The 17,877-nt window shown below is 43.4% G+C and overlaps 1 protein-coding gene across 1 annotated transcript in view; it reads right to left on the reverse strand.

Annotated features, from left to right (window-relative positions):
* Window positions 1-17,877, reverse strand: part of SDHA (succinate dehydrogenase complex flavoprotein subunit A) — a 373,951-nt gene that overhangs the window by 235,546 nt on the left and 120,528 nt on the right. Inside the window, exon 6 of the mRNA XM_044293667.1 lies at window positions 10,202-10,350. Coding sequence (XP_044149602.1) covers window positions 10,202-10,350 — 149 coding nt within the window. The remainder of the gene's footprint in view (window positions 1-10,201; window positions 10,351-17,877) is intronic.

Genomic DNA, 17,877 nt, shown 5'->3' on the forward strand with positions numbered 1-17,877 from the left:
CACATCTGGTTTTCATATGCCAGATTTCATAACCAGAATTAAACGGTTCAGTTTTGTCCCTAATCATTGTCAATGGGGACAAAACTGATCAGGATGCACAAGTATGCATCTGTTAGGCCCATTTCACATGGGCGAGTTTTCCATGCGTGTGCGATGCGTGCGGTTAACGTATTGCACCCGCACTGAATCCTGACCCATTAATTTCTATGGGGCTGTGCACATGAGCGTTGATTTTCACGCATCACTTGTGCGTTGAGTGAAAATCGCAGCATGCTCTATATTGTGCGATTTTCACGTGACGCAGGCCCCATAGAAGTGAATGGGGTGTGTTAAAATTGCATAGCATCCGCAAGCAAGTGCGGATGTGGTGCGATTTTCATGCATGGTTGCTAGGTGACAGTCTATTCACTGTATTATTTTCCCTTATAACATGGTTATAAGGGAAAATAATAGCATTCTGAATACAGAATGCTTAGTATAATAGTGCTGGAAGGGTTATAAAAAATATTTAAACGTTAACTCACCTTATCCTCTTGATCGCGTAGTTCCCGGTCGGTCTCTTCTTTAGCTGTGGGCTAAAGGACCTGTGGTGACATCAGATCACATGCTCCATCACCATGGTGATGGACCATGTGATTGGAGCATGTGATCTGACATCACCACAGGTCATTTAGCCCACAGCTAAAGAAGAGACCGACCGGGAACTACACGATCAAGAGGATAAGGTGAGTTAACAAATTTTTTTTTTTTTAACCCTTCCAGCACTATTATACTAAGCATTCTGTATTCAGAATGCTATTATTCTCCCTTATAACCATGTTCTAAGGGAAAATAATACAATCTTCAGAACATCAATCCCAAGCCCGAACTTCTGTGAAGTTCGGGTTTGGGTACCAAACATGCGCGATTTTTCTCACGCGAGTGCAAAACGCATGACAATGTTTTGCACTTGCGCAGAAAAATTGTGCATTTTCCCGCAACGCACGCGCCTCTTATCCGGGCCAAAAATATGACGCCCGTGTGAAAGAGGCCCTACATTTTGGTGCCTGGAAAAAACAAAAAACAAATCCACATTAGGAAAGCCTTTGTCTTACTAGTCTTCATCTCTTTCTGTTTAAGGCCTCATGCACATGATCATATGCATTTTCTGCTCCGCAAAAAACGGACGTCAGTAAGCATTCCGTATTTTGTGGAACGAAAGAGCTGGCCCCTAAAAGAACAGTCCTATCCTTGTCCGTAATGTGGACAATAACAGGACATGTTCTATTTTTTTGCGGAACAGAAATACGGACCAACAGAAAGCACATGGAGTACCTTCCTTTTTTTGTGGTTTTTTTTTTGTGGACCCATTGAAATGAATGGTTCCGCATACGGTCCGCAAAAAAAACATTTGTGTGCATGAGACCCAAGTCTCTTTCAGTTTGTGAGGAAAGAGAATACCCTTGTATCTGAGAGGTTGGAATCATAACCATGACACAGACAAACCCAGATATGCTTGGTTTGCTTGAAAAGCAGTTGTTGGGGTGCCCCTGGTGCTGTGAAGCAGTCTTGGCGGCAATTGTTTAGTGACCCTGGAAGAAGTGACTTTGTCAACCTTTGTGAGGAACCAAGCCCTGTGAGCCAGGCCAGCTGTTCTGTGTAGTTCCATGCAGTACCCAAGTACTGATGGCTAGAACTGTGGAAAATTAATTTGAAAACTAGTCATCCACAAATGGGGAGGAAGACTACTGCATGTGTTGTGGTTACAGTGTTGAGGGGCACAATATGATAGATAAATGTGTGGATGTCCCTGGCCACATTTATGAAAAAAATTACTGAAAAAAGATAATAATGCACTTAATAATTTAGATGCAAGCATTATATATGGACCAAGCCCTCACTGATGTAATAAAATCTTAGACACTTAGCCAAAATATTTTGATCAAAACACATCTGTGCCCGCCTACCAAGCTGGTCTCAGGTCAAGTGTGAATGCGCTCCTATTTTATCTTGGGAGTAGCATTCCCTTGAACTTTTGCCCTTTCCATCTAATAGACCGCCTTGATTAGGTGGTACATATAGGTGTGCTTGCTCCTCCTCCCAGCAGTTGCTTGATGCACATGGAGATGACTAGGAGTAGCACACCATATGTGCAGTGTCTGCGCAAATGAACATAGAAGCCCAATGGCTTAGGTAGGTTTAGTGTAGGACACGCCTGACCTGAGACCACCTTGGCGCTTGGTAGGTGGGTACAGATGTGTTTTGAACAAAATATTTTGACTAAGTGTCTAAGATTTTATTACATCAGAGTGAGGGCTTGGTCCATATATAATGCTTGCATTATTATCTTTTTTTCTGTACTAGAGATTTACTTTCTACTTGCTACCCACTCTTATGTAGTTAAAGGACCTGATGGTCCGTGGATGCAAAAAACATAATTTCCCTGAAGTACCTGACCCTCAATACATTGGCAGGAGGTGGCCCAGGCAGCAACAGTTATTTTATTTTCTGCCACTACATCCCACTGAAGAAAGAATAACTGAACTGCGGATAAACGTATGGGTAAGGGATAAAGTATTGAATGTGACGAAGAGGTGGCTGAGGACTTGGAATTCAGCAATCCAGTGTCCGCCACCATCATTGTGCAGGAACCTGTTGCCTCCTCAGCCTGACCAAGTGCAAAAGTGACACTGCAATTAACAGAGGGAGGATGCTGTGATGTGGTGGTAGTTCCTGCTACAGGACCTTACTGGACATAAAACCTTTATTATAGAAACAAGCCACCTTAAGATCAGACTGGCAGAAACTATGGAACTAGTGGGAAAATTCTATGTATCCGAAAATTGGCCTTTGAATTTATTGGGAAGTGTACTTTGTGCTCTCCAAGCAGTTACTCAATATACAGATGTAGCAGGGTTAACACACAAACTCTTAAATCAAATGTCTTACCTCATTGCGTTATCTTGAAACAAAAGCCATCGAAAAGCAATTGAAAGTGTTTGCTTAACGCATTTAGTTTACATAACACGTCTTATAAAGCATGTGTGTTAACTTTCAGACTCCATATGTCACCATCCACTGCAGCTTTAAACTCGAGACTACCATCATTTTATAGACAATCATCTTTGCTATCTCATACATACAGTCAGGTCCATAAATATTGGGACATCTACACAATTCTAACATTTTTAGCTCTATACACCACCACAATGGATTTAAAATTAAATGATCAAGATGTGCTTTAACTGCAGACTGTCAGCTTTAATTTGAAGGTATTTACATCCAAATCAGGTGAACAGTGTAGGAATTACAACAGTATGCATATATGCCTTCCTCTTGTTATGGGACCAAAAGTAATGGGACAATTGGCTTTTCAGCTGTTCCATGGCCAGGTGTGTGTTATTCCCTCATTATCAATTACAATAAGCAAATAAAAGGCCCAGAGTTAATTTCAAGTGTGCTATTTGCATTTGGAATCTGTTGCTGTCAACTCTCAAGATGAGATCCAAAGAGCTGTCACTATCAGTGAAGCAAGCTATCATTAGGATGAAAAAAAACAAAAACAAACCCATCAGAGAGATAGCAAAAACATTAGGCAAACTGTTTGGAACAGTCTTAAAAAGAAGGAACGCACGGGTGAGCTCAGCAACACCAGAAGACTCGGAAGACCACAGAAAACTAAGGTGGGTGACAGAAGAATTCTTTCCCTGGTGAAGAAAACATCCTTCACAACAGTTGGCCAGATCAAGAACACTCTCCAGGAGGTAGGTTCAATCTTGTGCCCTTTCATATGAGCCCTTGTGGGAGTCACGGTCCATCAGCATCATCAGGAATTCATTAATAAATTGCAATTTTACCGTTTAATGATTTCCCGATGACGCTCTAATATAAGTAGTGTGATTACCACAAGGGACACGCAAGGGACATACAGTTTTTAAAGGGGTATTCACATAGACAATGGGGGGATTTCGCTTGAATACGCCCCAATTGTCTGATAGGTGTGGGTAACAGTGGTAGGAACCGCACCTTTATCGAGAAGGGAGCGGGGAGCACTGTTGCTGGAGGACAAGAAATTTCCCGTGGTACGACTACCACCAAGCGCTAATCCCCGCCTCTCCCATAGAAATGAATAGAGGGTGGAAGCGCAGTGCGACCTTATCCACTTTCTTGGCTCCGTTCTCAATATATGTGAGGGTACCAGCGGTGGGACCCGCACCTATAAGACAATGCAATCTTAGTGGTATGCCCCCATTGTATGAGATGAGAAAACCCCTTTAGGGCTCTTGCACACGACTGTATGCCCCAAGAGACATACGGTCCCGTGAGCGGGCCATATGTCCCGTAGTGGCATTGATCGTGCGCACGAGAGTACACAGCATCATAGTGTACAATGATTCTGTGCAAGTTGAGCTGCCCACGGGGATATAGTCTTGCACTAATAGATCATATAAGTGCGGGACAATAGACCAGTGTGCGCCACAACATGGTCAGCATCATGATGCTCTGTACTCCCATATGCACGATCAATGACGATCAGGGACATATGGGCCGCTAACGAACACTATACATCTTTAAAGGGGTTCTGCACTTACAATTAACTGATGATCTGCTTCTGATCGGCGGGGGTCCGACACCCGGGACCCCCGCCGATCAGCTGTTTGAGAAGGCAGCGGCGCTCCAGCAGCGCCGCGGCCTTCTCACTGTTTACCGCCGGGCCGCCCGCCCACTGACGTCACGACTTGTATCAACTAGAGTGGGCGCGGCTAAGCTCTGTTCACTTGAATGGAGCTTAGCCGCGCCCACTGTAGTTGATACAAGTCGTGACGTCAGTGGGCGGGCGGCCCGGCGGTAAACTGTGAGAAGGCCGCGGCGCTGCTGGAGCGCCGCTGCCTTCTCAAACAGCTGATCAGCGGGGATCCCGGGTGTCGGACCCCCGCCGATCAGAAGCTGATGATCTATCCAGAGGATAGATCATCAGTTAATTGAAAGTGCGGAACCCCTTTAAGTACATGTAGTCGTGTACAAGAGTCCGGAAGGTGTGGGCCATTATCAAAGCCAGACCAACTTTGAATTTCAACAAGATAGCCCTGGAGAAATATAGGAGCATTACAACCCTGGGGATCTAAATACATGAAGATGGAACTTAGAGATGCTACTCATTCCAAAACGGATCCACAAAACGGAAACGAGCGTGACAAACGGATCCGCAATACAGATGGATCCGTTTGAACGGATCCGTCTGAATGGCTTCCGTTTGTCTCCGTTTAGTCAGTTTATTGACGGATCCGTTTCAAATGCATTTCAAACGGATTCGTGAAACGCAAGTGTGAAAGTAGCCTAAGAATAAAGTTCTCTTTTCCTCTAATATAAGAAAACTTTATGGTAAAATATAATAACTTTGATAAAGTTATTTGTACCCGATGCAATTCTGAGAAGAGCCCACCAATTTTGTAAACCAGCTGCTGCCAGGGGGACCAACAACACATTAACCACCTCCCGACCGCTGTACGCGTATATGCGTCCGGGAGGTGGTTGCTTTATTCCTCCTGGACGCATATACGCGTCTTCTCGCGAGACGCGAGATTTCCTGTGAACGCGCGCGCTCACAGGAACGGAAGGTAAGCGAGTGGATCTCCAGCCTGCCAGCGGCGATCGCTCGCTGGCAGGCTGGAGATCCGAATTTTTTACCCCCTAACAGGTATATTAGACGCCGTTTTCATAACAGCGTCTAATATACCTCCTACCTGGTCCTCTGGTGGTCCCTTTTGTTAGGATCGACCACCAGAGGACTCAGGTAGGTCAGTACAGTCCCACCAAACACCACACTACACTACACCCCCCCCCCCCCCCGTCACTTATTAACCCCTTATAAACCCCTGATCACCCCATATAAACTCCCTGATCACCCCCCTGTCATTGATCACCCCCCTGTCAGGCTCCGTTCAGACGTCCGCATGATTTTTACGGATCCGATCCATGTGTCCATGGATCCGTAAAAATCATGCGGACGTCTGAATGGAGCCTTACAGGGGGGTGATCAATGACAGGCGGGTGATCACCCATATACACTCCCTGATCACCCCCTGTCATTGATCACCCCCCTGTCATTGATCACCCCCCTGTCAGGCTCCATTCAGACGTCCGCATGATTTTTACGGATCCGATCCATGTATCCATGGATCCGTAAAAATCATGCGGACGTCTGAATGGAGCCTTACAGGGGGGTGATCAATGACAGGGGGTGATCAGGGAGTGTATATGGGTGATCACCCGCCTGTCATTGATCACCCCCCTGTAAGGCTCCATTCAGACGTCCGCATGATTTTTACGGATCCAATCCATGTATCCATGGATCCGTAAAAATCATGCGGACGTCTGAATGGAGCCTTACAGGGGGGGTGATCAGTGACAGGGGGGTGATCACCCTGATCACCCCCTGTCATTGATAACCCCCCTGTAAGGCTCCATTCAGACGTCCGCATGCGTTTTGTGGATCCGATCCATGTATCCATGGATCCGTAAAAAATCATGCGGATGTCTGAATGGAGCCTTACAGGGGGGGTGATCAGTGACAGGGGGGTGATCACCCTGATCACCCCCTGTCATTGATAACCCCCCTGTAAGGCTCCATTCAGACGTCCGCATGCGTTCTGTGGATCCGATCCATGTATCCATGGATCCGTAAAAAATCATGCGGATGTCTGAATGGAGCCTTACAGGGGGGGTGATCAGTGACAGGGGGGTGATCACCCTGATTACCCTGATCACCCCCTGTCATTGATAACCCCCCTGTAAGGCTCCATTCAGACGTCCGCATGCGTTCTGTGGATCCGATCCATGTATCCATGTATCCGTAAAAAATCATGCGGATGTCTGAATGGAGCCTTACAGGGGGGGGTGATCAGTGACAGGGGGGTGATCACCCTGATTACCCCCTGTCATTGATAACCCCCCTGTAAGGCTCCATTCAGACGTCCGCATGCGTTCTGTGGATCCGATCCATGTATCCATGGATCCGTAAAAAATCATGCGGATGTCTGAATGGAGCCTTACAGGGGGGGTGATCAATGACAGGGGGGTGATCAGGGAGTCTATATTGGTGATCACCCCCCTGTCATTGATCACCCCCCTGTCATTGATTACTCCCCCCCTGGTAAGGCTCCATTCAGACATTTTTTTTTGGCACAAGTTAGCAGAAATTTTTTGTTTGTTTTTGTTTTTGTTTTTTCTTACAAAGTCTCATATTCCACTAACTTGTGTCAAAAAATAAAATCTCACATGGACGCACCATACCCCTCACGGAATCCAAATGCGTAAACATTTTTAGACATTTATATTCCAGACTTCTTCTCACGCTTTAGGGCCCCTAAAAAGCCAGGGCAGTATAAATACCCCACATGTGACCCCATTTCGGAAAGAAGACACCCCAAGGTATTCCGTGAGGGGCATATTGAGTCCATGAAAGATTGAAATGTTTGTCCTAAGTTAGCGGAAAGTGAGACTTTGCGAGAAAAAAATCAAAAAAAAAAATCAATATCCGCTAACTTATGCAAAAAAAAAAAATATTCTAGGAACTCGCCATGCCCCTCATTGAATACCTTGGGGTGTCTTCTTTCCAAAGTGGGGTCACATGTGGGGTATTTATACTGCCCTGGCTTTTTAGGGGCCCGAAAGTGTGAGAAGAAGTCTGGGATCCAAATGTCTAAAAATGCCCTCCTAAAAGGAATTTGGGCCCCTTTGCGCATCTAGGCTGCAAAAAAGTGTCACACATGTGGTATCGCCGTACTCAGGAGAAGTTGGGGAATGTGTTTTGGGGTGTCATTTTACATATACCCATGCTGGGTGAGAAAAATATCTTGGTCAAATGCCAACTTTGTATAAAAAAAAAAAGGGAAAAGTTGTCTTTTGCCAAGATATTTCTCTCACCCAGCATGGGTATATGTAAAATGACCCCCCAAAACACATTGCCCAACTTCTCCTGAGTACGGCGATACCACATGTGTGACACTTTTTTGCAGCCAAGGTGGGCAAAGGGGCACCTTTCGGATTTCGCAGGCCATTTTTTACACATTTTGATTGCAAACTACTTCTTACACATTTGGGCCCCTAAATTGCCAGGGCAGTATAACTACGCCACAAGTGACCCCATTTTGGAAAGAAAACACCCCAAGGTATTCCGTGAGGGGCACGGCGAGTTCCTAGAATTTTTTATTTTTTGTCACAATTTAGCGGAAAATGATGATTTTTCTTTTTTTTTCTTTTTTCCTTACAAAGTCTCATATTCCACTAACTTGCGACAAAAAATAAAAAATTCTAGGAACTCGCTATGCCCCTCACGGAATACCTTGGGGTGTCTTCTTTCCAAAATGGGGTCACTTGTGGGGTAGTTATACTGCCCTGGCAATTTAGGGGCCCAAATGTGTGAGAAGAACTTTGCAATCAAAATGTGTAAAAAATGCCCTGCAAAATCCGAAAGGTGCACTTTGGAATATGTGCCCCTTTGCCCACCTTGGCAGCAAAAAAGTGTGACACATCTGGTATCGCCGTACTCAGGAGAAGTTGGGCAATGTGTTTTGGGGTGTCATTTTACATATACCCATGCTGGGTGAGAAAAATATCTTGGTCAAATGCCAACTTTGTATAAAAAAAATGGGAAAAGTTGTCTTTTGCCAAGATATTTCTCTCACCCAGCATGGGTATATGTAAAATGACAGCCCAAAACACATTCCCCAACTTCTCCTGAGTACGGCGATACCAGAAGTGTCACACTTTTTTGCTGCCAAGGTGGGCAAAGGGGCACATATTCCAAAGTGCACCTTTCGGATTTCACCGGTCATTTTTTACACATTTTGATTGCAAAGTTCTTCTCACACATTTGGGCCCCTAAATTGCCAGGGCAGTATAACTACCCCACAAGTGACCCCATTTTGGAAAGAAGACACCCCAAGGTATTCTGTGAGGGGCATGGTGAGTTCCTAGAATTTTTTATTTTTTCTCGCAAGTTAGTGGAATATGAGACTTTGTAAGAAAAAAAAAAAAATAAAAAAAATCATCATCATTTTCCGCTAACTTGTGACAAAAAATAAAAAGTTCTATGAACTCACTATGCCCATCAGCGAATACCTTAGGGTGTCTACTTTCCGAAATGGGGTCATTTGTGGGGTTTTTCTACTGTTTGGGCATTGTAGAACCTCAGGAAACATGACAGGTGCTCAGAAAGTCAGAGCTGTTTCAAAAAGCGGAAATTCACATTTTTGTACCATAGTTTGTAAATGCTATAACTTTTACCCAAACCATTTTTTTTTTTTGCCCAAACATTTTTTTTTTATCAAAGACACGTAGAACAATAAATTTGGCGAAAAATTTATATATGGATGTCGTTTTTTTTGCAAAATTTTACAGCTGAAAGTGAAAAATGTCATTTTTTTGCAAAAAAAAATAGTTACATTTTGATTAATAACAAAAAAAGTAAAAATGCCAGCAGCAATGAAATACCACCAAATGAAAGCTCTATTAGTGAGAAGAAAAGGAGGTAAAATTCATTTGGGTGGTAAGTTGCATGACCGAGCGATAAACGGTGAAAGTAGTGTAGTGCCGAAGTGTAAAGTGCTCTGGTCATGAAGGGGGTTTCACCTAGCGGGGATGAAGTGGTTAAAGGGGTTGTCCGGGTTCAGAGCTGAACCCGGACATACCCTTATTTTCACCCCGGCAGCCCTCCTGAGCCTGGCATCGGAGCATCTCATGCTCCGATGCGCTCCCGTGCCCTGCGCTAGATCGCGCAGGGCACGGGCTCTTGTGTTTACAATAACACACTGCCGGGCGGTAACTTCCGCCCAGCAGTGTGTTCGGTGACGTCACCGGCTCTGAGGGGCGGGCTTTAGCTCTGCCCTAGCCGTTTTACTGGCTAGGGCAGAGCCAAATCCCGCCCATCAGTGCCGGTGACGTCACCGGGGTTCCTGTCAGCCCCATAGAGAGCCCCGGTACGTCACCGGAACTCTGAAAAATGCCTTTGCCCTGCGCGATTTAGCGCAGGGTAAAGGAGAGCATCGGAGCATGAACTGCTCCGATGCTCATGTCAGGGGGGCTGCCTGGGTGAAAATGGAGGGCTGTCCAGGTTCAGCTCTGAACCTGGACAACCCCTTTAAGTAGTGATCCAAACCAGAGAACCCCATTTGATTAGAATATGATTAGATTAGAATAGGATTAGAAATAAATATATTACCCAGTAGCTATAACTGTGTTCTTAGCCTTGAAGCGGTGTATGGATCCATCTTCCATGCATAAAGCAATAACACCACGACATTCTCCGTTTTCCATTAGGAGGTCCAAGGCAAAATACTCAACAAAATAGCTAGTGTCATATCGGAGAGACTAAAGAAACAAAGAAAAACTTTATCATAAAGATTCAGTAAATTCAAGCATAATCAGGCAACATCAGAATATGAGGTCCCAAACACCATATGCTTTAACCCTTTAAGGACTATTTTTTAGCCCATGTGGTGGTTTAAAAATTCTGTCAGCATGAACAATCCTATTCAACCAGGTATATTGCATGTTAGGGTTGATCATGCTGATTGAAAAGATACCTTAGTTATCTTTGTATGTTGCAGTGATTCTGAAATATCAGCTTCTGTATGATGTTAATTAACTCATTTTATGTTAATTAGCTCTATTTATGTTAATTAGCACATCTAACACCCAAGTCATCTGTATATGCTCCCCTCCCCTTCAATTGACAAGACTAGACATGTTGTTAAGCCCCAATATCAACCTTACGTGAAAATATCTTTAGCCCCTGAAAAAAAAATCACTAATAATGCTAAATGAGTCATTGGTGTCAGCGTGTGCCGTGGATAAAATGCGGGTCCTCCTCAGAGAGGGCTGTATGGACAGGGGAGAATACTCACATCACGATCCTCCCAGCAGGTGTGCTCATCCTGCTCTCAGGGAAGCCACCAGACTCTCCACTACAGAATGGACTGACCGTCAGTTTCAGAGTGTGCAGCTGCTGTGAGGATTGTGATTTATTTGCGCCTGCCCGGACAGCCCTCTCTCCTTTGTCCTGATGTCACTGCCACAAATGAGTGCCGAGACCTGTATGTAATTCACAAGACATACTGACACCAATGACTCATTCGGCATTAGGCCTTAAACACACAGGCCCAGATTTATCATTAGCTCAAGTCAAAATAATGGAGTGAAAAAGTCACCAGTTATCTTATGCGACTTTTTAATTGAACATGCAACTTTTTCGTAAAGACATGAGACTTTTGTAAAGCCGCTTACTGAAGGATAAACTGCTAACGTCAAACCACATTCATCACAGTATTAAAGGACCATTAATAAATCTGACTTGGCCAAAAGTGACTTTGGACATATGTAAAAGTGGAGTAAGATGTAAGTGTAATTATACATCTGGCCCACATAGTTCCATCAGTGATTGGAAGCCAAAACCAGAAGTGGAGGCTACACAGAGATAAGGTATAATGGAAAGATTTGCAACAGTTTTGAACAGCCCCTGGTTTGCGTAATACGGTACACAATTTATTATATACATAACTTTTTCTTTTTTTTTTTTTTTTTTACAGAAAGCATACATCCAACAACCATAACCCCTGCCAATCAGCTGTTTTGAGAAGGCACCGGAGCTCCTGTGAGCACCATTGTCTTCTTGCAGCTCACCAAGCACAGCGCTGTACATAGTATAGCGGCTGTGCTTGGTATCTCAGCCCAGCCCCATAACTGCTTAGCTGCTCATAGGCCACATGATACATGAATGTGTCATCACTTGGCCTAGGTAAAGTGGCGAGAAGGCTGCGGCGCTACTGCGAGCACCGCTGTCCTCTTGAACAGCTGAAGAGCAGGAGTCCCGAGTGTCAGAGCCTCATCGTTTAGATACTGGCGACCTATTCAGAGGATAGGTCATCCGTAAAAAAGAAAAATCTCGGAAAACACCTTTAACCCCTTAAGGACACGGCCTTATTTACAAATTTACAAAAACCCAATTTTTAATGACCACTACAGCTCTGAAGTCACTTTGCGAGGCTTACATAATAGAAACCAGCCAAAAATGACCCCATTCTATAAACTACACCCCTCAAGGTATTCAAAACTGATTTTACAAACTTTGTTAACCCTTTAGGTGTTGCACAAGAGTTATTGGCAAATGGGGATGAAATTTGAGAATTTCATTTTTTTGCCTAGTTTTCCATTTTAACCCATTTTTCCACTAACAAAGCAAGGGTTAACAGCCAAACAAGACTATCTTTTTTGCACTGACTCTGCCGTTTACAGAAACACCCCATATGTGGCCGTAAACTACTGTACGGACACACAGCGGGCGTAGAGTGAAAGGTGCGCCGTTTGGTTTTTGGAAGGCAGGTTTTGCTGGACTGGCTTTTTGACACCATGTCCCATTTGAAGCCCCCTGATGCACCCCTAGAGTAGAAACTCCATAAAAGTGACCCCCATCTAAGAAACTACACCCCTCAAGGTATACAAAATTGATTTTACAAAACTTTGTTAAACCTTTAGTTGTTGCACAAGATTTAATGGAAAATAGAGATACAATTTCAAAATTTCACTTTTTTGGCAGATTTTCCATTTTAATATTTTTTTTCCAGTTACAAAGCAAGGGTTAACAGCCAAACAAAACTCAATATTTATGGCCCTGATTCTGTAGTTTACAGAAACACCCCATATGTGGTCGTAAACTGCTGTACGGGCACACAGCAGGGCGCGGAAGGAAAGGAATGCCATACGGTTTTTGGAAGGCAGATTTTGCTGGACTGTTTTTTTTTTTACACCATGTCCCATTTGAAGCCCCCCTGATGCACGCCTAGAGTAGAAACTCCAAAAAAGTGACCCCATTTTAGAAACTACGGGATAGGGTGGCAGTTTTGTTGGTACTAGTTTAGGGTACATATGATTTTTGGTTGCTCTATATTACACTTTTTGTGCGGCAAGGTAACAAGAAATTTCTTTTTTGGCACCGTTTTTTTTTTGTTATTTACACCATTCATCTGACAGGTTAGATCATATGGTAATTTTATAGAGCAGGTTGTCACGGACGCGGTGATACCCAATATGTATACAATTTTTTTTATTTATGTAAGTTTTACACAATAATTTCATTTAAAAAAAATAAAAAATGTTTTAGTGTCTCCATAGTCTAAGAGCCATAGTTTTTTCAATTTTTGGGCGATTATCTTAAGTAGGGTCTCATTTTTTGTGGGGTGAGATGACGGTTTGATTGGCACTATTTTGGGGTGCACATTACTTTTTGATTGCTTGCAATTACACTTTTTGTGACGTAAGATGACAAAAAATTGCTTTTTTTACACCGTTTTTATTTTTATACGGTGGTCATCTGAGGGGTTAGATCATGTGATATTTTTATAGAGCCGGTCAATACAGACACGGCGATATCTAATATGTATACTTTTTTTATTTATGTAAGTTTTAGACAATGATTTCATTTTTGAAACAAAATAAATCATGTTTTAGTGTTTCCATAGTCTAAGAGCCATAGTTTTTTCAGTTTTTGGGCGATTATCTTGGGTAGGGTATGATTTTTGCGGGATGAGATAACGGTTTGATTGTTACAATTTTGGCATACATGCGACTTTTTTATCACTTTTATTACCTTTTTTGGGAAGTAAGGTGGGCAAAATTCCAATTTCATCATAGTTTTTAATTTAAATTTTTATGGCGTTCACCGTTCGGGTAAAGTAACATGACCGTTTTATAGATCAGGTCGTTACGGACGCGGCGATACCAAACATGTGTAGGGATTTTTTTTTTTTTTTCATTTTTAATCAGTGATAAATGTGTTTTTTGATTTTTACAGTGGGTCTGATGTCTGCTTAATACAGTACAGTACAATATATATTGTACTGTACTGTATTTTACTTACACTTTGTCTGAACAGATCTATGCTTTCAGCACAGATCTGTTCAGAACCATGGACAGCAGGACGCCTGAGAAGGCGTCCTGTTGCCATGGGAACCTTCCCCGTCTGCTCAGTAATTGCCATAACTTCGCAGACGGGGAAGGGTAAGGACAGAGCTTGGGGGGCTGCCTGGGAGCTCTCTCCCTCTCCATTCGGGGGGCTGCAAAGGCACAGCAGCCCCCTGATGGGAGAGGGAGGGAGCTCCCTGAGCTGTTAACCTTTTCCATACAGCGGTCCGTACGGACGGCTGTATGGAAAGGGTTAAACAGCTGACATCGCATCACCGACTAGACGCCAACGATTATGCAACGGGAGGCGGGCGGGGATCGCGATCCCGCCTGCCGCACCGCCCGCCTCCCGCAACCCTCCCCTTGCAGAAGAAAAAGGAGAACGCAAGTCCGCCACCCTATAATGTCCTGGGGGATGGACCTGCAAAGTCTGCAGAACACAGACTGGAGAGAGAGTGTTGTGCTGCATGTGGTGTTCCTCATCCACACCACACAAAAGGATTGCATCCTGTGTTGACTGTGCCTGGACCACTGTCCCCACAGACACCCGTGTTTTTAAGGGTTGGCTGGGGCAGTGAGGATGACAAAGACAGGGGAGGAGGAAAAGTTAAAACAAGCAATGTAATTCCTGCTACCTCCAGTTCATTTACTCCGGAGGTGCCAGACCCTAGTATGGAAGGGATGCAGACATTGGATCAAACTGATCAATCCTTCACACTTTCGGTGAGACCCTGGAGACCTGTTGGAAATGTAGATAGTCAAAGGATGATGGGAATGGCTGGGACAAGCACCTCACACATTTCTTGTGGAAAAGAGGTGAGAAGAGCCCCCACTCTGGTCCACATCATCAGGTTTACAATTTGATGTCTTCTGGCCATGGACTCCATCTTACATGTTATGGTTAAACAGTTGTCCGATTCTGAAGAAAAACAGATTCCATTTGCCATGATGCAGCAGATATATAGCACATATGCATGTTCATGGAGGGATTTGGAACGTTTGACCATCTTAAAGGGTGGTGATGTACTGGTGCATGTTATACATTCCAGTAGGGCTGTGCACAAACCCCATGAAGACACCACTTGGGTGTCATGAGAGTTGTATTGCCAACAGTTCAATCAGTGACTTTGTCAGATATGTCCCAAGAGAAGGGAGAGAAAATGGAAAAGTTCTTTGCTAGAGTGCAGATGCGGTGGTCAGACATGGGATATGAAGCAAGGAACGAGAGGCATCAGAGGATTTTAGGGACTGCTTTTGTAGACAAGTCCATAAGAAATGCTCTACTTAGTGCCTGTCCTGAATGGTGTGCTATTGACTATGGGGAGCTGGTGAAAATCAGAAAGGGGATAGACCAAGATCAGAGAAGTTGCGCAAAGTTGTGCCCCTCTTTCTGGGACCCCTCCTCTCAATCAAAACTACCAATATCAGGAAGGTAACAATTTAAAGGGGTTGTATAATCATGGAAAAAGGGGGCATATCGCTAGGATATGGCCCCATTGTCTTATATGTGCGGGTCCCACCATATAAGTGAATGGGAGTGTACCGCACATGCACGGCCCCTGCTCCTATTTATTTCTATGGGGCCGACGAAAATAGCCGGCTCAGCTTTTTTCACCAGCCCCATAGAAAATGAAGAGGGCGGCTGTGCATGCGCAGTGCGCCCTATTTCACCTGCGGGGCTCCGTTCTCAATATAGGGGGCATTGTCACTGATCAGCAACTGTACAAGCCTAATACGGATAGGATCAGTGAAAGGGGAGTGTACTACTACTTTCCCATCCACTGCTACACAAGGACAGGTGTTTGTGGAGATTAAGTCAGGGGGAACATGTTTGCTCTGTATTACTGTCATGGCTGCTCCAGTATCAAGTAAAAACTAAATTAATTAAAATTATTTAATTACTGTCATGGCTGTATTACTGTCATGGCTGCTCCAGTATCAAGTAAAAACTAAATTAATTAAAATTATTTAATTACTGTCATGGCTGTATTACTGTCATGGCTGCTTCAGTATCAATTAAAAACTTCTTTTAAATATGCTCTCATCCTTTACAGAGTTGATTCCCTTTATGTATTTAAAAGTTTCTATCATATCCCCTCTGTCTCTTCTTTCTTCCAAGCTATACATATTAAGGTCTTTTAACCTTTCCTGGTAAGTTTTATCCTGCAATCCATGGACCAGTTTAGTAGCTCTTCTCTGAACTCTCTCTAGAGTATCTATATCCTTCTGGAGATATGGCCTCCAGTACTGCGCACAATACTCCAAGTGAGGTCTCACCAGTGTTCTGTACAGCGGCATAAGCACTTCACTCTTTCTACTGCTTATACCTCTCCCTATACATCCAAGCATTCTGCTGGCATTTCGTGCTGCTCTATTACATTGTCTTCCCACCTTTTAAGTCTTCTGAAATAATTACTCCTAAATCCCTTTCCTCAGATACTGAGGTCAGGACTGTGTCAAATATTCTATATTCTGCCCTTGGGTTTTTACGCCCCAGGTGCATTATCTTGCACTTATCCACATTAAATTTCAGTTGCCAGAGTTCTGACCATTCTTCTAGTTTTCCTAAATCCTTTTCCATTTGGCGTTTCCCTCCAGGAACATCAACCCTGTTACATATCTTTGTGTCATCAGCAAAAAGACAAACCTTACCATCGAGGCCTTTTGCAATATCACTTATGAAGATATTAAACAAAATTGGTCCCAGTACAGATCCCTGTGGAACCCCACTGGTAACATGACCTTGTTTTGAATGGTCTCCATTGACTACAACCCTCTGTTGTCTGTCACTCAGCCACTGCCTAATCCACTCAACAATATGGGAGTCCATGCTCAATGACTGCAGTTTATTGATAAGTCTTCTGTGTGGGACAGTGTCAAAAGCCTTACTAAAATCTAGATATGCGATGTCTACTGCACCTCCACCGTCTATTATTTTAGTCACCCAGTCAGAAAAATCTATAAGATTTGTTTGACATGATCTCCCTGAAGTAAACCCATGTTGTTTTTCATCTTGCAATCCATGGGATTTTAGATGTTCCACAATCCTATCCTTTAATAGGGTTTCCATTAATTTGCCTACTATTGATGTCAGACTCACTGGTCTATAGTTGCTCGATTCCTCCCTACTACCTTTCTTGTGAATGGGCACGACATTTGCCAATTTCCAATCTTCCGGGACGACTCCTGTTACTAATGATTGGTTAAATAAATCTGTTAACGGTTTTGCCAGCTCACCACTAAGCTCTTTTAATAATTTTGGGTGCATCTCATCAGGCCCCTGTGACTTATTTGTCTTCACTTTAGACAGCAAACTTAGAACATCTTCCTCTGTAAAGACACATGCATCAAACGATTTTAGTCATCCTTTCTAGTGGAGGTCCTTTTTCTTTTGTAAAAACTGAACAGAAGTATTCATTAAGGCAGTCGGCTAGCCCTTTATTCTCTTCTACATACCTTCCGTCCTTTGTTTTTAATTTAGTTATTTCTTGTTTTAATTTCCTTTTTTCATTTATATATCTGAAGAATGTCTTATCCCCTTTTTTCATAGACAGCTAGTTTTTCTTCTGCCTGCGCTTTAGAAGTTCTTATAACTTGCTTGGCCTCTTTCTGCCTAATCTTGTAGATTTCCTTATCTTCATTGCTCTGTTTTTTTTTTATAATTACAAAATGCTAGCTTTTTATTTTTAATGATTTGGGCCACTTCTGCTGAGTACCACAGTGGTCTCTTCCTTTTTTTTGCTTTTACTGACAAGTCTAATGCAATTTTCTGTTGCCTTCAATAATGCACCTTTTAAGTAGTCCCATTTCTCCTTGACTCCATGTAATCCGTTTCAGTCTGATAAGGACTCATTTATGACTAATTTCATTTTTGAAAAGTCTTTTTCTAAAATCTAAAACTTTTGTTTTTGTGTGGTGGGACTCTTTCACAGTTCTTAT

The sequence above is a fragment of the Bufo gargarizans genome, chromosome 5 (assembly GCF_014858855.1).
Source record: "Bufo gargarizans isolate SCDJY-AF-19 chromosome 5, ASM1485885v1, whole genome shotgun sequence".
Taxonomy (NCBI): Eukaryota; Metazoa; Chordata; class Amphibia; order Anura; family Bufonidae; genus Bufo; species Bufo gargarizans.